The 21,699-nt window shown below is 57.2% G+C and overlaps 3 protein-coding genes across 6 annotated transcripts in view; 1 reads left to right on the top strand and 2 right to left on the bottom strand.

Annotated features, from left to right (window-relative positions):
* Window positions 1-6,840, bottom strand: part of MAD1L1 (mitotic arrest deficient 1 like 1) — a 244,884-nt gene extending 238,044 nt beyond the window's left edge. The window contains exons 1-3 of the mRNA XM_055562250.1: window positions 6,783-6,840; window positions 4,047-4,209; window positions 527-667 (exon numbers count right to left, since the gene is read on the bottom strand). Of these exons, the coding sequence (XP_055418225.1) occupies window positions 527-667; window positions 4,047-4,196 (291 nt within the window). The 5' untranslated portion in view covers window positions 4,197-4,209; window positions 6,783-6,840. The remainder of the gene's footprint in view (window positions 1-526; window positions 668-4,046; window positions 4,210-6,782) is intronic.
* Window positions 6,841-6,977: 137 nt separating this feature from the next.
* On the bottom strand, window positions 6,978-14,413 carry MRM2 (mitochondrial rRNA methyltransferase 2). Its single transcript, XM_055562252.1, has 3 exons — window positions 14,319-14,413; window positions 12,070-12,359; window positions 6,978-9,555 (listed from the first exon to the last, which is right to left on the bottom strand). Exons 1-3 carry the CDS (start codon window positions 14,324-14,326, stop codon window positions 9,119-9,121), a joined length of 735 nt encoding a protein of 244 aa, XP_055418227.1. The 5' UTR covers window positions 14,327-14,413; the 3' UTR covers window positions 6,978-9,118.
* On the top strand, window positions 14,018-19,916 carry NUDT1 (nudix hydrolase 1). Of its 4 annotated transcripts, none has more exons than XM_055562256.1 (4): window positions 14,018-14,166; window positions 15,825-15,990; window positions 19,205-19,350; window positions 19,610-19,916. In XM_055562256.1, exons 2-4 carry the CDS (start codon window positions 15,839-15,841, stop codon window positions 19,780-19,782), a joined length of 471 nt encoding a protein of 156 aa, XP_055418231.1. In that variant the 5' UTR covers window positions 14,018-14,166; window positions 15,825-15,838; the 3' UTR covers window positions 19,783-19,916. The 4 variants fall into 4 exon arrangements, with proteins under 4 accessions (XP_055418231.1, XP_055418228.1, XP_055418230.1 ...); XM_055562253.1 differs by lacking the exon at window positions 14,018-14,166 and adding an exon at window positions 14,356-14,467; XM_055562255.1 differs by lacking the exon at window positions 14,018-14,166 and adding an exon at window positions 14,426-14,443.
* The last annotated feature ends 1,783 nt before the right edge of the window (window positions 19,917-21,699 follow it).

The following is a 21,699-nucleotide window of genomic DNA, read 5'->3' as shown; positions in this document are numbered from 1 at the left end:
AAAGCCTCTGGCCCCGTGCCTCCCAGAGGGTGGGTGCTGGCCCCGTGCTCGCGCTTACTGAACCCCTGGCGAAGTGCTGTTATCAGAGCGAGGAAAGCGTGGGGTTTATGCACTGAGTGAAAACCTAGCATCCCCTCTGGGTAACGGGGTGCGGGTGGGGCAGGCCAAGGCCACCACAAGGCAGCCCCTGAGGCCTGGCGACCAGGTCTGGGCTGGGCTTCAGGCTCCTATGCAAGCTGGTGACTCTCCTGCCAGCCTCAGGCCACCTGGCACTCCTGCCAGACCTGTATCCCAATTCTAGCAGAGAGGGCAGCCAGGCGTCCAGCGGAGAACACCCACCAGCACCTCCTCAGGCACAGAGGCTCGGCAGCCAGCCCCTCGTGTTGCCTTCTCTGGGGACCCAGGACACACCCGAGAGCCAACCCGCAGCCTCGGGGGGCCAGGAAGGCAGGGCGCCTGGGCTCTGGCCGGGGGGCTCTTACTTCCCATGACCGGCCAGGCCTGGAGCACACCCGCCTGAACCCACCTCGTAGTTCCTGGCGCTGGTGCTGGCCGCCCGCTCCAGCTCCACGCGAGCCCTCTTGTGACTCAGCTCCATCTGCATCTTCTCCCGCTCCACCTGGATGAGGTGAGACTTAGACCGGATCTGCTCTGCTCGCTCCTCCAACTGACCAGGTCCCATGCAAAGGAAAGACAGATCCTCAGCAGCTGTCTCAATCGAGTGAGGCGAGGGGCTCACTCGCCACTTCCTCACTGAGCCCCTGCTCCCCACAAGGCCCTCACTCACCCCTGAGGAAGGGGGAGCACCAGCCCCCAGGTGGGAGCCGGGAGCAGCAAGGGAGGCGGTAAGTGACAGGAGAGGGAGGCGCATTCTCAGGTGGCATGTGCTGTCTTCTGTGCTGTTTAACAAACTACCGCCCACGCAGCAGCTCGGGCCCATAAACTGGCCACCAGCTCCGTGGAGCAGACGGCTGGGCACACACGGCCGGCCTCCCTCCCAGGGAACAGGCCCATAAATTGGCCACCAGCTCCGTGGAGCAGACGGCTGGGCACACACGGCCGGCCTCCCCCGCAGGGAACAGGCCCATAAACTGGCCACCAGGTCCATGGAGCAGACGGCTGGGCACACACGGCCGGCCTCCCCACCCAGGGAACGGGCCCATAAACTGGCCACCAGCTCCGTGGAGCAGACGGCTGGGCACACACGGCCGGCCTCCCCGCCCAAGGAACACGATCCACAGGCTGCAGCCCACATGATCGGCAGCTGTGCTCTCCCTGACTCAGGAGCCCCCTCCTGCTTCCTGTTGGCTGGCAGACCCAGAGGCTATCCACACGCCCTGCCACAAGGGCCTTTCCACCCCAAAGCTGACAAGCGAGAATCTCACACGCGGGGAACCCTTTTCCTGCCTGCCTCTCTGACTTCTGTCTGATCTCTGGACCCAGATTTAAAACATTCAGCTGACTGGGTCAGGCCCACCCAGGTACTCTCCCACCTTAAGGTCAGCTGCTTGGAACTATTCAGTCTAACTGCAGAACACCGTGGCCTCAACTCCTACTTAGTGTTTGATTCAGTGGGAGAGGCTGCCAGGGCCTGGCAGTTTGGGGTCCATCAGAAGTCTTCCTCTCACAGAATAAGGGGGGATGGAAGCTCTGAGGGGCCTCAGGAGACACAGCCAACAGCACCACAGAAGCACCGGCTGCCGGGGCCTTGTCTTCAGGTGGGCTGGAGCCCACCCATTCTAAGACTGGCCTGCAGTCTGGCAACACGGCATCTCCGGGGCACCTAACAGAAACACAGAATCTTAGGCCACGCCGCCGATACCAAATCAGAATCTTCCTTTTAAAGTATCTTCAGGTTCATAGGCACGTTAAAGTTCAAGAAGCACGTGTCTCATCCTAACCAGGGACACATGGCCACGTCTGGAGACACTGCTGCTCACCCCAAGGAGGGGCGGCAGTCTGCGTTTGCTCCCGGCACCTGGGGGAGAGACCACGGATGTTGCTAAACATCCCACAAGGCAGAGGAAAGTCCTGTAAACAAAAAGTTACGCCCCAAAATGTCAGTCACGCCACAGGTGTGAAATCCCGGGTGGAGAGAAGACATTTTTCCCACCCTTCCCCAGCGTCCTTCGGGAGCTAAAGCCACCCTTTCTTTTCCCTGTGATGTAGTCTCTCATTTCAGTTCCCACCTGCTGACAATTGAGAGTCCCCTACGCAACCCTCCATCAAACTCAGTCTTCTTGTCTCACTCTGAGTCTGACGCTAAGGCCCAGCTTCTTCAGAGGATGGCGGGACCCCGGCCCCAGGTGTGAAGGTGCCACACAGGGGTCCCAGAGACACAGATCCGCTGGCCACACCCTCCTGGAGCAGTGACAGAAAAAGTATTTGAAGGAAAGTCCTATTTTTATGTTTAAGCTGACAGTGAGTGACACACAGCACAGAAAGAGAACGTTACAATGAAGCCAGGCGGGGACTAGCGGACAAGACCTGCTCCGTTTCCAGACTCCCAGACCTGCAGCCGCTCTGTTCCCCTCACTGCCAGGCGGGCGGGAAGAGAAGGACCGCTGACACTCCTGAGACAGGACACGTCTGGGGTCAGGGCTCCCAGGCAGGTCCTGCGCCCCATGGCTCTAATCAGCTCAAGCTGGCTACAGTTCTCATTTACTGACCTCCCACCTGGGGAAGCCGTTCAGGTCAGAGCTGAGTGGGAACTAGGACCTTGGAAATCCCAGACTCTAGTTCCAACAGGCCAAAAGTTCCCAGAGAGCTGCATCAACAAAGTTATAACACTGTTTTAAACCAAAGTTGCCAACTTCATATTCTGCCAGTGAGCAAAGACCAAGGGGAAAAAAAAAAAACTACAATCTATTTCCACTACTATTTCAAAAAAGGTGTTTTAACACCAAAAACAAATATAAATGACCTAATTTCAGAATAAAGAACAGTCCATGCCAAAAAGGGGCAGTGAGCAACTTAGCTCACCAACACACGCACAGTAAGTAATTCAACTGTCCAGCCAGTGAACGCATACACACACAGCCTGTTGTGCCACACCAGACACGGGCTCATCAGGGCTCCCAGAGCAACAGAAACTCCTGGCTCGTCTGACACAGGGCCCCAGGGCAGGTCACCGGCAGAGAGGCGGCAGCAGCACGGCCAACATGGGCCGGAGAAGGGACTCAAGCCAAGCAGCCAGGGGCCGCCTGATGCAGCCCCTACGGAGGGGCAGGGGCCAGGCCAAGGCTCGACACCACACTCCCTCCCTGTGTGGACCCCACGATCCCTGCCCCAACGAGCACTGACCCCACGGCACACCAGAACCTAAAGTCCTTCAGGAGACCCGAGCCTTTACAGCCATGTGCAGTGAGCGCTGCCGAGCACCTGAAATAAAGTGAGATGAGACGATAACCAAAGCGCAAGTGTGAAGATGACCCCGTGGCAGACCGAAGGCAAGCTGTGCAAATGGCCTCCCTATCCTGAGACCATCTCCTGCCCAGGCTTCCCTCACTGCCCTGCCCTTCCTGCCTGGCTGACCAAGAACCTATCCTGACAACACAGCCCTCCTATGTGTCACACCATCGAGGAAGCCAGCAGCTGGCTGCACCATTCCAGTGGCCACAGTCCCGGGCAGTTTAGGCTTTTATTCCTCAATTAAATGAGCTGGCTTTCCAATCCCAGCTCTAGCGTCTGTGAGCTCACAGTGTGAGTGCAATGCTAAACACCAGGCCCACTCTGTGCTGCTGTTATCTCAGGCTTTTGAGTCAGGACATCTCAGGGCCAGACCATGACTTCTAGCTCTCCTCCAAAACTATGAATATCCATGTTGGAGATGCGAAAGATGGCCAGCCGGCCTCCAGGCGGAGAAAATGCTGACCTGCCTCAACTACACAGAACCTGGTCCAGTCCTACCTAAGGACAGGTGTCTGTCCATAGAGGCCCCTACCCCAACACACATCGCTCACCTGAGCCATCTAGAACCTGATCCAGTCGCGCCTAAGGGCAGGCGTCTGCACCTGAAGGCCCCCACCCCAACACACGCCGCTCACCTGCATGCTCTGCTGGTACTGCATCTGCAGAGAACCTTGAGCAGAGGTGGAAACATCCAGTCCAGATCCTCCCTCCACTCGCTGAGAGATGAAGTTGTTCAAAGACCTCAGGGTGGACAGGACGGTGGTGTTCTCCCCCAGGTCTTCCATGATTACTTCCCTTCTGGAAGAAAACAAGGGAAGGGTCACAGGGAGCCGTCTGATGTGCCATCGCCACTGCCAGCTGCCCGGTCAGAGAGAACCTCTGGGCAGCCCCACTCCGCTACTGCTCTCTCAGAACCCTTAAAATATTCCAGCATCTGTAACCACATTCTTCGGAGTTAACTGAGAGCCTGTACCTCCAGTTTCTCAGAGAGGAAGTGGAGGCATAAAAAGACAATATGCCACCAGGCTGCTGACCATCAAAGTGCTGACCTGCAGACCAGCAGGACAGACAGATGGCTCCAGAGATGTGGTGTTCAGCCGTCAGGTGGCACACTGCCCACATACGCACTCACAAAAGGCCTAGCTTCCAGGAACCGGAAACAAAGCACCCAGCAGCGGCAGTAAGGATGCCAACCACCGCAATGCTACTCACAGGTGAACAACGACATCTCTGCCACTTTCAGCCAGGTACCACGGAGGAAGGCGCCTGGCATTTAGTAAGCACCAAGGCCTCTGGGGCCCATCTCCTCATCTGAGAACTGAGGGCCCCACTTCTCAAGGCTGGGAGGATTACAGGGCCCAAGAGAAGGCTCCAAACGCAGATGGCACAGCTATTGCCACAAAGTTAAACTGTCACTCTGCTTGTAAGTTCACATACGGCATCGCAATCCTCAGAATGGGCAGATGAATCAGGTCTTCTTGAATATTATCTTAGGGGTGAGGCTTCCAGTTACAGAACTGAGATGGGAACGTGGGTCTGTCTGGCTCTAAGGTCGACCGTGCTCCACAGGCCAAGGTTGAAGGCCGAGGACAAGCAGCAGGGAAGAACCCCCATCCCCACAGGGGTGCTAATCCCAGCCTTGCACCAGGCAGCCTACCAGTCAGAAAGGGGGGACGTGTCCCAGCACACTGAACAGCCAAAAGGGGTGGATTCCTCCAGGTGCATACCGTGTTCCTCTGAGGCAAGCAGCCAGCTCTCACTGATGACCCCTAAGTATCAGATGGAAAACACCTGCCCTCAACCTGCTCCCCACCTCCAAAAAAGTGAAGAAACTTGGTTTGATTCTGAATTTCCCATTTAACAAGAACCTTGACCTTGTGCACTGGGATTCCCTGGTGGATCAGAGGTAAAGAACCCACCTGCCATTGCAGCAGACCCGAATTTGACCCCTGGGTGAGGAAGATCCCCTGGTGGAGGGAATAGCAACCCACTCCAGTATTCTTGCATGGGAAATCCCATGGACAGAGGAGCCTGGTGAGCTCTAGTCCATGGAGTCGCAGAATCAGACATGACTTAGCAACTAAACAACTGGTCTTGTGCACGCAGAGCCCTTGTTTTCTGGAGGCTGTCCTTTCCACTCTTGCACAACACAGCTGTTCTCCCTACCTCTCCTTCAGACAAATGGAAAATGAACTGGCAGAGAGACCAGGGAAGAGCACTCGAGTGCTGTGAGCCTGGCAGAGAGACGGCCCACGTGGAGCCAGGCGGCAGCACTCTGCTCCAGAAGGCAAATCACTCCGTTTGACCGGGGCCATAACACTTTCCCGGAGTTGGTGATGGACAGGGAGGCCTGGCGTGCTGCAGTCCATGGGTTGCAAAGAGTCAGACACGACTGAGCGACTGAACTGAACTAATACTTTTCGTCCCGTGATGGGAAATTTAGCCAATACACCCTCTTCTCAAGACAGCATCCCCTGTAAGAGCTGATGCACCTTATACGCAAGAATGGAAAGAACACACGGATTTTCACCTGCCTGGAACTAAGCCGCTCCGTAAGGCAAGGGGAAAGGTGGCAGCTCAAATGCCATCCTCTGTATCCAGGAGCCTCACCATTGGATGTCAGCTGCTCTGGATGGAACCCTGAGCTGGAGTGCAGAGCACTCTGACTCTCTAGTGCCCTCCACGTCCTGAGGGAACCCACAGACATTACAAGGCTCCTCAGCACCCGCAGCACCACTTCACAGCGCCCCGGGGCACTTTCGCTGGTCTGCTGCGTTCACCGCTCCTCCACCTGCTTTCTCCCAACTGACACGAGAGAGGAAATCCAAGTGCCCTCCCCACTGCCTGCCAGGAGTGCGACTCTGGGCAAGGCGCTTCCCATCTTCCCACCGGGCTCCCCGGGTGGGAAATGAAGTAGTGGCACCCCACGCTGGCCGCTCAGGTTGCAGAGGCGCGGGCGACAGTGCGGTCAACCTGCGAGCAACCGAGGAAGAGCCCCTCCGTCTGCACCGCGCCGTCTCGGGCCGGGGGGCCTCGCTGAAGCCCCTCTCCTCCGAGGCCGCCTCCGCCCCGGCCGTTTCCAGCTCCTCTCAGAGAGGAAGTCTTGCGGGGTCCCGCTCTGGACGCCCAGGCTCAGAGGACAGAGCACGGAGAGCAGAGGCGGCCCGGGCGGACACACTGGGTGCGCCGGTAAAAGCCCGGCGGCCCGGGTCTCAGAGAAGGAAGCGGGCACGCCGAGGGGCGCCGGCTCACAGCCCCCGGAGGAGGCCCGGCGGGCGGCCCCAGCCTCTTCACTGCCCGACTCCCGCCGGCTCTGCTGGGTACCCGCCCCCGGCTCAGCCAGGCCCCCGCCCGGGACCCTGGCCGGTCACCTCAGCGCCTCAGCCTGCTTGCAGCCGTCGCCGCCGCGGCTCAGATCTCCCTCTATTACCGAGCCCGCGTATCGCGAGACGTGCGCTCGCGCTCTCGCGAGATCTGGGCGGGACTGGCCGTGAAACGGCGGGTCGGCGCTCTGACAGGGGCTGCGTCTCAGTCCCACGCCCGGGATGCCGCGGCTCGGAGAACGCTCGGAGCCAAAGGCCGGCCCGCGGGACTCCCTTGGTGCCCCTGTCCGCCGCAGGCCAAGCTTCCACTGGACGGCTGTCTCGCACTGTATTCCGTGGAATAGCACCGCCCAACGGTGGCCTCCTGGGGCCAAACTTCCTTGCAGTCCTGACTAGTCCGCAGCTTTTGCCACTGCGGTGTTTGCTTGAATTAATGAATGCGTTTTTACTTTTCTCTAAAAAAAAGAAAAACAGGAAATACTATGCGACTAAGCTATCTTCCTAGCGCCCTGAGAGCTGTTGGGGTGCGGAGCCGTCGTCTGGGTCCCCTTCTCCAGGGAGCAAGGGCAGGGCGCGGTCAGCCCACAGCCAGCAGGCCCTTCCTGCAATCTCTGCAGCCTGCGTCTACTAACGGGTCTCTCAAGTCCCTTCTTCCTCCTCCACAAACCCGGCGAAGCGCCGGAGGGTCTGCACCGAACTTCCAGAGAGTAAACCATGAATTTGTGTCGCCAGAGGAAAAAGGATGCAGAGGCAAAGAATGTGGTGGTGGAGGTAGGACACGGGGCAGTGAAAATAAGATAAAAAAAATTTTATAAGGCCGGCCCGCAGACTACTTCGGGGATCTGGACTACCCTTGGACCCCATTTCTTCCCCCAGCCATCCTTGGGATGTGTGAACTAAAAATGCTGCCTGCCATATCAGTAAATAAAGAATGCTGCAGCCATCAGCCACTCATGAGGATGAGCTCAGGGTGAAAACAGGTCAGTTGCTCAGTCGTCTCACTCTGACCCCACGGCTGTAGTGGGCCGTGTTCCTCTGTCCATGGGATTCTCCAGGCAAGAATACTGGAGTGAGTAGCCATCCCCTTCTCCAGGGAATCTTCCCAACCCAGGGACTGAACATGGGTCTCCTGCATGGCAGGCAGATTCTTTACAGTCTGAGCCACCAGGGAACCCCCAAAATGTAATGCCAGCCACGAAATCATCAGACTCTGCAGCTGCCGCCACCCCACGTCCAACCCCGACAGTGAACCCTGAGGAGACTCAGGGTGAGAAAGCGCAGGACACTGGGCCCAGGTAGCTGAGGTCGCACCAAAGGAACGATTTCAGTGAGCCTAAGACTCCTGCGTCTTTCCACACACAGGAAAGCACGGAATTCTTGGAGACATCTAGTCTTTTGTTTATTAACCAGAAATCTTTTGATGTTCCAAGTACGTGGTCTTTGTTCCGAAAATTCCTATATACTCCAGCTCCTCCTCTACCTCTTCGGGGCAGTCCGAGTTACCTGAGATACTATGTCCCAGACTTAAGTCCCCAGTTTTATCTGCCAAATAAAAATAACTCCCAGCTTTTTAGGTTGTGTGTTTGTTTTCAATAGGCAAGACTTAATCATCATTACAGTCAATACACTCTTAAGGGATGACCACTCCTCCAGAAAATGGTTTCAAAGAAATCAATTTTTTTTTAAAGTATGGAAATTCCAGAAAATATTACACCCTATGCTGTTTTATAACCTTGAGTTCCTGGAAGAGAGTAAAAGGAAATAAACACACCATGTGTCTGCTTGCTTTGGTTATTACCTTTAAGTCTCTGGAGCCTGGCGTGTTATAGAAACATTTCTAGTTTCACACTGTCTGCCCCCCTTCCATAATTCATACCAAATGTCTTCCCTAAGGAGCTCTCACTGCTTGAAGTATTTCCGGATCATTCACCACAGAGATGGAAACAAATCCCCAGAATGAAGGTTCAGATTTTTCTACATTACACTGTATGCCCAAAATAACACCTGGAAACCTGGTCGTTTTGCGGCGACGGTGGAAGCCAGTTCCTCCGTAACATACTAACCATGGTGAGAAAATTCCATAAAGGTGTCTGTATGTTTCTCTGCCTCAGTGTTTTTATGCATCCCAGTCTTTTCATCCTTTTATCTTTGTCTCTTTCTCATGGTAACTCCTCTTCACAAATAGTATTATAGGGATTTTTTAAATCATATATCGTCATATATTGTGAACAATGAATATAGTTTTGTCTTAAAAAAAGGTCCCCCATCTGTCCTGCCTGCTGCATCGTAGATCCAGCTCGGATCTCCCCGGCCACACTTCAGGACAGAGCTCAAGCTACATCTGCAGTGAAGAGCCAGAAACAGGAGAACAAGCGCTCAGTCCTTCACAGACCTCCTGGCTTCCCTCGGTACTGTGTGGCCAGGAGGTACACCTCTGATGATTCTTTCCTGCTGGCCTCGGGCTTTACAGTCCTTGTGTTCTGGAATTCCTCAGTCAGTCTCTTCTGTAACCGATGGCTCTGACTTCCAGCCCAGGTTTTACAAAGGAATGTCCCCCTGGGGTGCAGGACATGTGGAACCATGTCCAGAAGGGACAAGCACAAGCTAATGAGCCTGTCGTGGTCGAGGCTGCGGATCCCCGTGGCGTTGGGTGCCATGTCACTCAGGATCACATCTGCTCTCCCACCAGGAAGCAGCTCTTGGATTTTCCGGAAGGTTCTAGGGTCAGTCACATCAGCAGGGCATAGAAACGTTGCTCCTTCCAGGGGGAATATGTGGAGAAGATCTACCCCAAGCACAAAGCCAACAGGAGCACTGGGGTCTAAGGAAGAAATGGTGAAGGTACTTACTCACTGACATCCCGAAATCATCCCACAAAGTAAATGTAACAAAATAATAAAACAGATAAAGGGGACTTTCTCCAGTGGTCCGGTGGTTAAGTGCGTGCTTCAAATGCAGGGGGCACAGATTTGATCCCTAGATGGGGAATAAGATCCCGCACGGCACAGACTAAAGAAAAAAAAAATAATATATATATATATATATATATATGTGTGTGTGTGTGTGTGTGTGTGTAAAAGTCAGGACTGAAAAAAGAACTAATGTGCAAAAATGGGGACACAGAGTTTTCCTCCTAGAAAAACATGTGGTGGGCGGGGAGTGGTGGTCTTCCCTCTACATCTGAGGAAACTGAGGCTGGGAGAGGCAACCTGACTGTCCCAGGGGACAGGCAGACCTGGGGCCACACCCTGGCCTTGACGCTCCACCTCTGACTCCATTTCACTCCCCGAGCCTTGCTCTCTGTTAAAAGGGTTCTTATCTCTGAGGAGTCTTTGATAAACTAAAACAGAGAAGGACACATTATTATATAAAGTGCCTCTGGATTAAATCAACAAATCCATTCTGCAGTTTAATCCAGTTTCTTTCAATGTAGAAACTATTAGAAACAAGTCAAGAAACAGGATAAGTGGACAGCTGCTAAATAAGGTAAAAGAGTGCTACCCTGCCCGTGTCCGAGTGACAGCAGCTGTGAAGCAGAAAGATGTCAGTCTCGCTTCACCCGAAAGGGGCTTTCCCGCTGCAAGGCTGCTGCCCTGGCCCCCACCTCCCAGCCCCTCCCAGCACCACTCCCTACACGCCAGGGTGCATCCAAGCAACAGTCAGACTCAGAGCTCGCTCTGCCTAGTAAAAAGGCTGCTCTGCGGGTGAGGGCAGGTATTTGATCTTTATCTGAAGATGAGAAATCCAGCTATTCTGCAGGGCGCCTCCTTTTTCAAAGGCGGAAACTCGCTGCTTTCAGCCCTGGAGAGTGGGACAGCTCTCCTCCCACTTTGCACACCAGTGCTCGTTCCTTTAACGTCCCATGTACTGTGGCCCCGGGAAGTGCCTTCTAAAAGCAAATGGCTTTGGTTGCATTTTTGCAACTTCTTTTGGAACTAAAAGAACCCAAGCCATTTTATGTACACAGTCTCTGCTTCTCCCACCTCTTCCTACAGGTTAAACTTAGCTGTTTTCCTGCTTCTCCTGAAGAGCAATTAGGGGGGCTGCTGCTGCTGCTAAGTCGCTTCAGTCGTGTCCGACTCTGTGCGACCCCGGAGACGGCAGCCCACCAGGCTCCCCCGTCCCTGGGATTCTCCAGGCAAGAACACTGGAGTGGGCTGCCATTTCCTTCTCCAATGCATGAAAGTGAAAAGTGAAAGTGAAGTCGCTCAGTTGTGTCCGACTCCTAGCGACCCCATGGACTGCAGCCTACCAGGCTCCTCCGTCCATGGGATTTTCCAGGCAAGAGTACTGGAGTGGGGTGCCATTAAAGAACCTCTAAAATCAGTCGTTAGGAAGTCTGTGGGTAGACTCAGTGGCGGGAAAATAATTCATTCATTTGAATGATAAACATTTACTGAGCTTGTAAGACATGTTTTTAAACTGTTCTAAACCCTCTTGAGGCATGCTACCCAGATTAAAGAGACTGAAGACAAAACCCAGGGAGTGGCATGCCTGGTTCAGCAGGTCACTAAAACTCCTGTAGATCTCAATTTTCTCATCAGGAAGATGGGCACACACACCATTCTAAGGTGTATGGGAGAGATCTCTGTGACCTGCCAGAGCAGGTGGTACCCTCAGAAGTTACAGTAGGAAATGCAAGTAACAATCCTTACCGGACTGTTACCTTAGCACTGCTCACCTACAAGACTCAAAGGCGATCTTGATGCCCATGATGAGGAAACTGGCTAAATACCAACAGTATAACCAGTATCTGGGATAGTATGCAGCTGTTTAAATGGATGGTGTCATTTTCTACCTTGTATGGGTAGTCGGTTGATCTATTAGTCAGAGGCAACTTTTTTATATCTATGATCTTAGTTAAAACTCCCAGACACATAAGAGATAAGCACTAAGTCCCTTGAGTTGGGCCAAAGTGGAGTGTCCAGAGCCAGGAGGGCTCCCTGGGCAGCCCCAGGAGCAACTCCAGGAAACCCCAGGTTGATTCAGCTGTCCTGCCAAGGGAGGATGTCAAGGGAGGAAATCACAGAGTGATTTCTTTGCTGAGGAAAGAAACCTGACTTACAGACGGCCATCTGAGTGCGTTGCTGAGGCCGCGCATCAGCAGCACAGGCCTAGGACACAGGCCGTGTCAGCCTAGGCACTTCTGTGGTGTGGTCGCAGGCGACTTTCACCTTCACTCCCCCTTCATTTTGAAAATGTCCGTGTTGGGTTTGCATCACTCCTACTAAACAAGCACGCAGAAGCGCGTGCTTTCACAGAGCGCCTGCGCTGCTCTGTGTGCCCTGAAGGGCAGCTGGCCTGCGTCTAGACCACAGTGGTCGGGAGGCCCCACCTGTGCCCGCAGCGTTGACTCTCTGCACGGCCACCTGGCTCCACGCGCCAGGGGCGGCCCCACAGTCTAACACCCGGAGGCCAGGCCGTAGGATCTGGTGCCTCTCGTTCATTTCCAGGAGCTTGAAGGCGCTTCGACATCGGTAACTTTCCACCTTCGCAGCTTTCACAAACGGGTCCCTCAAGTGCCGCGTCAGCCACAGGTGCTCAGCGCCAGTCCGGCTCTTGTAGCAACTTCCAGCGGTGTGGAACCTTTGACGCTGAAGGGAAGCCCACACCAGTTTCAAGGACCTGGTGAGGAAAAAGGAGCAAGCAGGTTGGCATCACATAGGCCAGTGGGGCCCCAGGTTCAACCCACACATTTTTAGAGATGGGTCACTATGGCCCAAGTGGGAGAGGCAACTTGACAAGACTACAGCCGGAAAGGTGTTATGGGCTGAACCACATCCCCCCAGAGTCTGCATGTGCGCTTAGTCACATCCAACTCTTTTGAGACCCCGTGGACTGTAGCCCACCAGGCTCCTCTGTCCATGGGAGTTTTCCAGGCAGGAATACTGGAGTGAGCTGTCATTTCCTTCTCCAGGGGATCTTCCCGACCCAGGGATTGAACTCGCATTTCTTATGTCTCCTGCACTGGCAGGCAGGTTCTTTAACCACTACCTTAAATGGTAAATGGGTGGGCTCTATCCAATACTGCTGCTGCTGCTAAGTCACTTCAGTCGTGTCCGACTCTGTGCGACCCCAGAGACGGCAGCCCACCAGGCTCCCCTGTCCCTGGGATTCTCCAGGCAAGAACACTGGAGTGGGTTGCCATTTCCTTCTCCAATGCATCAAAGTGAAAGTGAAGTCGCTCAGTCGTGTCCGACTCCTAGCGACCCCATGGACTGCAGCCCACCAGGCTCCTCCGTCCATGGGATTTTCCAGGTGAGAGGACTGGAGTGGGGTGCCACTGCCTTCTCCAATCCAATACTGGTGTCTTTATTAAGAAGTAATCAAGACGCAGACACACACAGGACAAAGACCACAGGAAGACACAGGGAGAAGACGGCGTCTGTAAGTCAAGGAGAGAGACTTCAGAGACTAATCCTGCTGACAGCTTGATTTCCGTTTTCCAGATTGCAGACACTGAGCCAGTAAATCTCTGCCCTCTCGGCCGCCCATCCTGGGGTGCTTAGTTACAGGAGCCAGAGCAAACTAACCCAGCAAGCCTCTCCTCTGTGGTCATAAGATGCTTTTCTCTCCTGAAGTTATCTTCAGAAGACAATCTCAAAGGGTAATGGTAGTCACTTTGTGTCAACCAAAGTTTTCCCAATACTGGTTGAAAATACTGATAAATTTCATGAAAGGAACATTCTTTCTCACAGGATACGAATTTTCATTGGGCTTTATTTAAGAGATTAAACACACACACACACACACACAGGACAGGTCCTTTGCTTCCATCGCTTTGGCAGGCAGCACAGGGTCTGACCAACCTGTCACATTTCTTGATAAAATTGAACTTATCTTGTGTATAACTGAGAAGGGCAATTTTCAAGCCTCTTTGGAAAGTGGGGCTTTTAAGTTTATTGAGTGCCATGGGTTATCTACACCTCTCTTTAACTCTCAGAACAACCCTACAAAGTATCTACATTCTTCTGACAAAAAGAAAACAAAAAACTATTATTAGTCCCATGGCTCCCAGGCAAAGTTCCCTCAGCATGAAAACTGCTGACGAGGATCCGGAGACAATGCTTGGGAACTGCTGCCTTGAAAAGGCGTGAGGAGCCTAGAAAGCGGGCACAGCGTCCTGGGCGCCGACTTGACTGCAGCGGTCAGCGCGGGGGTGGAGAGAGGAGCCGCGCGCCCCGCGGCCGCCTGCTGTGGGCGCGGACCGCCAGCCCCAGCCCACGGCCAGGGTGCAGCCACACGGGGCGCTCGTGTCCCGACGGCGGCTTCAGGCCCGCGGCGCTCTGCGGCCGACACGCCTCCACCAGCAGCGCCCTCCTGCCCCCACCCCCGCCGCCGCTCCTCGGGAGCCTCGGCCGCTCCGAGCACGGACGGTCCGCTCTCGTCACCCCGCCGGGGCTGCGCCGACCCCTTTCCGGGCCAGGACGAGGTAAGCTCTGAGCCCCTTTCCGGACCCGAAAAACGGGGCCGCCGTCTGGCCACTCCGCCTCCCGCACACATGCAGTAGGTGCTCCATTAATTCCCACTGAGCACCAGCCGCCGCGCCCACCGACCTCCCACCTCAGCCACCTCACCGCTCACCCCGCCATGGACGCAGACCCGCTCCGGCAGCCGCCACCGGAAGTACCGGCCTCACTTCCGGCCCGAGGCCACGCCCCCGGAAGCGGCGCGTGGGTTCGAAAGGCGCGCGCAGTGCCCGGGCCTGGGTGAGTCCGGGGGCGAGAGCACAGGTGAGCAGGGGATGCGGCCGCCGCAGATGCGCCTGGGGCCCGCCGAAGGGCAGCTGGCGGCCCTTCACGGACGGCCAGATACGGGAGCCCGAGCCTGGCACTCGACGGCGTGTTGTCTAAACCCTAGTCACGGGCCTCAGTGGACCGGTGTTCCCGTTCAGAGGCCACCCGGCTGAGAAAGCGGGCCGCCTGGCCCCTGACGTCACGTGTGCTCTCTGGGGACCCGCCCGACCGTAGTGCCAAGAGCTGTGGCCAACTGTACTTCAACAGCAGGTAGACCGAGGGTTCGGCACTGGCTCTGGTGTTCGATTTTCTTTAGCTTTTCTGAGCTTCAGTTTCCTTGGCGGAAAACGGAGAAGCCAAGTCTCAGCTCACAGGGTTGTTGGGTCTGTTAAGTGGGATACGTTTTGGAAAATATATGATCGGTGCCTAATAACTGACAGCAGACATTCCTAATTAATTTAGGAAGTCCGGGCTTTGCGCCTTAACAGGTCAGCAGCATCACAAAGACCGCATGTTAAAGAGCGGCTGGACCCAGAGACCCATTTATGCACGAGCTGTCGCCAGCACCGGGACCCAGGCCTCGCTCCCTGTTCTCGGACACCGTGACTTCCCTGGAGCATCCCTGGTCCCGAATCCTGCATCTCGTCCAGTGCGGGCCCCAGACCGGGATGAGGATGGATGGACAGGGAGCACGGTCCTGGACCTCCAGCACGTCTCCAGCAGTGACCAGACGTCCCCTGCAGGGTCTTTCACACACACATTCGGGCAGGAGTGGTGTTCCAGGCCAAGCACCAGGTCCCGGAGCAGCAATGGTTGTGAGCAGAATGTGAACACCTGTCATAGCAGGGGAGGCCGGCCAGGCCTCACTGGGGGCTCTCCAGTGTCAGAGCCGTACATTTCCTGGGAATCTGGGGGTCTGGTACTGCAGAGAGGCAGAAACCAGAACCCAATAGCCAGAAGGCACCATAATGAAAAGGCCAAGAGCAAAACCCAGATGCAAGAACCGTTGGGTAAAAAGCATGGTTCATCTCATGCCAGGTGGGCTCAGAGGTGGACGCACGAGCAAGAACAGCCCTGTGCTAAGGAGAGAGGCAGGGACGACCTGGCCATTGCCTGACCTGCATCAGCCCAGCAGGCAAAGGGTCCAGAGCTGCTGCTGCTGGGTCAGGGGGGCCAGGTCTCCATCTGCCCCAGAAAATCTGCCACATCGGGCAGAGCTGGGACGCTGCCTCTCCCTGCTCTCCAGCACACATTTCCAGTCCACCCGGCCCCTGGCCACCAAAATGCTCATGCTTCCCTCCACACCCCATCTACACCCAAATCAAGCTGACCCAGCCCCTTGCCTTCCTCACAGAACCCAAGGGCACCATGTGCGCCTCAAGGCTTTATACGCTGGTCCTGGTGCTGCAGCCGCAGCAAGTCCTCCTGGGCATGAAGAAACGCGGCTTCGGGGCCGGCCGGTGGAACGGCTTCGGGGGCAAAGTTCACGAAGGAGAGACCATCGAGGATGGGGCCAAGAGGTAAGGGGAGGAGCCAGCCCGACCGCACAGCCAGCTTCCACAGGGGACAAGGGTTCAGGTTGTAGAGCTGACCCCTGCCCACCCAGAGCCACGTGACCTGGAGCACAGGCTGAGTCCTTGTGCCTCAGTTTCTTCATCTGCACAGTGGGAATAATAGCAGTATCTGCTACCTCTTGGCTTCCCTGGTAGCTCAGTCAGCAAAGAATCTGTCTACAATGCAGGAGACTGCCTACGATACAGGAGACCTGAATTCCATCCCTGGGTCGGGAAGATTCCCTGGAGAAGGAAATGGCAATCCACTCCAGTATTCTTGCCTGGAGAATCCCATGGACAGAAGAGCCTGGCAGGCTCAAGTTCATGGGGTCACAAGAGTCATAACGCAACTTAGCAACTAAACCACCGTCACAACTACCTCTTGGGACTGTTGTGAGGATTTAGTGAGAAAATAGATGTAAGGACTGAACAGGGCCTGGCGCATGGTCCAGGCTGGGCACACCTTGGCTTGCTGCTGTGCGGTGGTGGTTTGGGTGGAAAAGTCAGTTTCCTCTTTCTAGCCAAGGGGCTGGCCAGTCACTCGGCTTCTTCATTGGTTCAGGGGAGCTGATGACAAGCATATCTGGGGCCTTTCACTCACAGTCTCTTCCTCGACACCAAGTACATTCACGTGGGAAAGAACTGAAGCCCAGAGACACAGCAGTGCCCGAGACCACACAGCCCTCCGGACTTTAGCCTCTGCCTTCTTGCCCCTCGGGCTCGTGGGGATAGATTCAACACCCTGTGTCATCCACTGAGCCCACACGGTCTGGCCCAACCCCTCCTTTCCATCCTGCCCCCTGCATCAGGACACCCCTGACAAAGGACTGCGGAGCCCCTGCAGATGGGAGGCAGGACGGGTGGCACGCTCCCATGCCCGAGGCACAGGCTGAGACCGGCCCCACAAGGCCGCACTGCCGTGCACCCGACTCTGCTGTCAGCCCCCCGCCCCCAGGCGGCTCTGGCTTCTTCCCTTGCACACGCGTGTAGCTGCTCCTCAGACCCCATCCCCTGGCTGCCCTGCTCTAACGAGCAGGTCTCGGCAGCCTTGGTGTCTGGTGCCCTGCCCCTTGGGGTCCCGGGTGGGCACCACTTCAGGGTTAACGTGTGCTCCTCACTCACCTGCAGACTCAGGTGGCGTGTGGGGCTGGCTCTGGCTTCTTGTGTGCAGGACACACTTGGGGGGCCGCCAGAGCCCCAAGGAAGATGCATTCTCCTCCTGGGGGGAGGGTTGCTGGCACTTGGGGACCGGCGGCGCCTCACAGCCAGGTTCGGGCTCTGGGTGTGGAGCAGGCCTGCCGTCCTGGCCAGTGTTCCCAGAGCTGGTGAGTAGCAGAGTGTGGTGTTCAGAGACCTCCCGCAGGCTGGGCTGGAGGAGGAACAGCAGGCGGGCCCCCAAGCTCCGCAGCGGGCTGGACCACAGGGTCGCGCCCCACCGCCCCGCTCCCACCAGGGGTTTAACGTGTCACTCGTCCTGTTCCCCGCCTGCCGTCTGGGGAGCATCCCAGAGATGTGATCAGACACATTAGCAGAACTGGAACAGTGTCATCTCGGCTGCCTGATTATCCAGGCCTGAAATGGAGCCTTGGCTCTGACACCAGGGAGATGACTGATACTTCATAGCCCGCCACGGACTCGGGGAAGATGAACCCAAATGAGTCAAAACAGTGAATCAGTCAGTGATGTTTTTAAAAACGAGCTCCCAGCCTGCTGCCAGAGGTGGGGAGGCCCTGCTGAGTGCTTCTCTTATGTCTAATTGGGGAGCCATTTGCACCCCCACAAGCAAAAACACTCATTTTTTTAGGTCGTATCTAATTCTGATTGATCATCGCAGTGAATACATTCCAGCTTTCGGGATGTCACTCGGCCGCACTGAACGGCAGCAGGTGGACCCAGTTCTCCCGGCTTCACGGGGAGGCTAGGGCAGAGTCCAGGCTCAGAAAGGCAACCGTTTAACCCAATGCGCGTTTGATGGACACAGTGCTTTCCCTGACTCCTAGTCGTGGGCACAGGAATTATGCACTGTGTTCCTAACAGAACTCCGAGATCAGAGCTTAAACAGACCTTTTTTTAACCTACAGCTCTAAAAGGTCAGACATAATTAGAACGGTTTTACAGCCACAGAAATAAATTCAGAGCAGTGGGGAAGTGAGAGTCGCTAACAGGAGACACAGGCGCTGAGCTTCACGGCTGCAGGGCTTGTGGGGCCCCCAGAGCCCACAGCAGACCCTCCAGAAAGCTCTGTCCCGGATGGCGAGCAGCAGGCTGGGGGAGGGCTAGCGGCAGGGGGCGTGCCTGAGGATGCGCATCAGGTACCCAGCGGCAGAGAGGCCGGCTGAGTCCCTCCAGGTGTGGAACGTCACTCCGCAGCGTTCTGAGCGGCACAGGTCCCAGATTCGGTTCCGTGTTTGCAGTTTTCCAAGTGGTGCACGAAGGAGAAAGACCCGAAGGGAAGACTCCAGTGCTCACAGGGGTTCTTGCTGGGTGACCAGGCCTCGTGTGTTTGCTAAACTGCCTATGTGGCCTGGGGAAGTGTGAAACAGGCACTCGTGTTTAGGGGGCACCCTCGCTTCCTTGTCAGTCAGCTGGCTTGTGAGCTCAGACGTGGCGATGCCCCCTGGCCCTTCCTCCCAGCACAGGTCGGGGGCGGGGAGAGAAAGGGGTCCTGAGGAGGAGGACACGGCAAGGATGGCCCAAAGCCCATCCCCCGCGATCAAGTTCAGAGGAGGCTCGAGAGCTGGCTGGTCTCTGCGGGAGGGCAGGGGTGTCTCCCCTCCTCTGGGAAGGAGGCGAGGAGCCTGCGGCCTGATGCGGAGCTCTGAGCAGGGCAGGCCAGAGCGAGACCCTTTGGGCAGGTAGGCTTCGGCTCAGGGCCCGGCGGTGCAGGGAGCCGAGCGGGTGGGTGGGGGCTCCTGGCCCTAGTGCGGGCCCCCCGCCCCATGGGACCACCGAGTAGCCACATAGGGCCAGGCCAGGGCTGGCTGCCACTCGGCGCGCCCAGATGCTCAGCTGGGGGCAGGGGGCGCGTCTGGGCGCCCCAAAACAGCAGCCCCAAACCCGCCCCCTTGGCCACACACGTGCACTCTCCACTCCTCTGTCCGCCCAGCTCTATTCTCTGGTTCCGCGTGGACACGGGCGCCTTGATTTAATTGTCGCTTCCTGTCTGCCCGTCTGTCCGCAGGGAGCTGCAGGAAGAAAGCGGTCTGACCGTGGACGCGCTGCACAAGGCGGGCCAGATCACGTTTGAGTTCGTGGGTGACCCCGAGCTGATGGACATGCACGTCTTCTGCACAGACAGGGTCCAGGGCACGCCCGTGGAGAGTGACGGTGAGCGTCCAGGCCGGGAGAGGCAGGCAGAGAACGGCCGGCTTGGGTGGCCCCTGGCCCCGCCCCTCCCCAAGCGCAGGGGCAGAAACACACCAGGGCCTGAGCCTCCCTCCTCTCCTGCAAAATAAGGAGTCCAGTCGCCTGGATGAAATAACAAAGGATGCCAAGCTCCTCGCACAGTAACTCAGTGAATCCCTCACAGAAAATAAGGCTGAGATCCAGGCTGGCGTCAGTGACTCTGCCTTTTTGTCCCCTGCAGAGATGCGCCCGCAGTGGTTCCAACTGGACCAGATCCCCTTCGGGGACATGTGGCCAGACGACAGTTACTGGTTCCCGCTGCTGCTTCAGAGGAAGAAGTTCCGCGGCTACTTCAGGTTCCAGGGGCAGGACACCATCCTGGACTACACGCTCCACGAGGTGGACGCCGTCTAGGGCAGAGCCAGCTCGCCCCTCAGACCCCGAGACCCCGGCCCGGCCGTGCCCTGGCCTTAGGCCCCCCGCCCCTGGGGCCTCGTCTGTCTGGAGCACAACTGGATGGAAAAGCAAATAAAGTTTTTTCGACAATTCCCGCCAGGCCTCACCGTGACCTGCCCAGTGTGTCCTCGGGAAGCCACCAGACGTGCCGGGCCGTGACCTGCATCGCCAGACAGGGACGGGCAGAGACACGGGCCCAGAGGCAAGGGGCCGGCTGACGCGGGAGGCGGCGTGGGTGTGTGCGGGGTCTCGGGGTGCACCAGGGGCCGTCTCCTCCCGCCCCTACTCCCAGGTAAGGGGAGACTGAGCAGCGGTCAGTGCCGGGGCTCGCACCCTATCTCATCTGCCATCAGCTGGCTGCCCTCCCGCCCCCAAGACAGGCTGCTCCCGTCCTGGCTTCAGACCCTGGGGGCCGCGGGAGGGTCATCCCCGTCCCACAGACTCACAGCCTGACGCAGCTTTTATAAATACGTTTAATGATAGTTGTTTATGTAAGTTCACTGATAAAAATCTCAGAATGTAGCTCATCTGTAAACAATTCCAGTTAATTGGATGTGGCGGTCATTGATTCCTGCAGCCTCATAAAGTGCTTCATACATAAACCAACTCGCACAAAGCAAGAGAGAAGGCCTCAGACCCAGGGCCGCCCTGAGCCCCAGCGGCTGAGCCCCGTCCACGGCCCAATGGCCCGCGTCCCGTCCACGTCCCCGGCCCCCCTCCGCAGCTTCGCCCAGCGACTGGGCCGTGGCTGAGTCACACTGAGTCCGCCCGACACTGGCCACAGGGGCGTGGCCTGAAGGCACAGCCTGCAGCGGCAGAGGAGGGCTGTGGAGCTCCCACCGGGGCCACGGAACCAGTGTCCTTTAACGGGCCGTGGCCAGGCTCTCCCCGGAGGCAAGGAAAGCCTGGGCAGCAGGAAGGACGCAGAGGGTGTGGGGACCCCGACCTGGGAGCAGCCTCGCCTGCAGCAAACACTGACCAGAAAGCCTGCACCCAGCAGCAGCCCGGGGTGGGGAGCGGGGGCTCCGGGGAAAAGCCACCTCCGTGCCCAGCTGCCGGCAGGGGGACACAGCCTGCCGCCCTCGCCCCCCAGCCTCCCGACACTGCCTCTCCTGGGGTGAGGACGACACAGGCTAAAAATGCCCCCGACCCCACCCCTGCAGCCCCTGAAGAAGTGTGTGCTCCCGGTGTCCACGTGGGAGCCAGTCCTCCAGGAGGGGTCACCCGGAACAGCATCTCGAGACTGCTGCCAGAACTCGCCCTGGTGCCCTGTGTGGGGAGACGCCCCCCCCTGAACTGTGCCGCTGGCCCAGGACCTCGGGGCCCTTAGCTTGCACCGTGGGCCCTGGGGCAGGGCCTCCACCTTGGGGCAGGGACGGCAGACGCCTGCGGTCACACTCTGCTGCTCCAGTGGACACGGCGCCCGGGGGCCGGCCTGTAGGGCAGCACAGAGCCTCTCAAGGTGGTGGGCACCCGTTTCCACAGCGATCAAAACGCAGACGAGAGCCCACAGAGGAACGAACGGCACGGCGGCCCCTCCTCGTCTGCTGGGGACTGGCCAGGCCAGCTCAGGAAGGCACACGGGTCCACTGGGGGGCTCAGGCCACGGGCGCAGTTGCCTCGCCGCACCCCCAAGGATGCTCTGGGGGCACCGGCAGGACCCACGTGTGGCGGGCCCAGGCCAAGGCAGGACACGCAGCATCCGGGACCAGACGTGCGTCAGCTTGTCAGGGATGCCTGCCTGGCCCTGCATGTAGACCTCAGACGGAGGGCAGCCCCCAAACCAGGCACATGTTCCTGGGAGACCCTCAGGAGCCCTACCCTGCAGTCACCCTGCTCCAAGGCCCCTCCGAGCAGAGAGCCGTGAGGGGTGGG

This window comes from Bubalus kerabau, chromosome 23, assembly GCF_029407905.1.
Source record: "Bubalus kerabau isolate K-KA32 ecotype Philippines breed swamp buffalo chromosome 23, PCC_UOA_SB_1v2, whole genome shotgun sequence".
NCBI lineage: Eukaryota > Metazoa > Chordata > Mammalia > Artiodactyla > Bovidae > Bubalus > Bubalus kerabau.
Note: the sequence above shows the minus strand (reverse complement) of the source record. Positions and strands in the feature narration are given on the sequence as shown.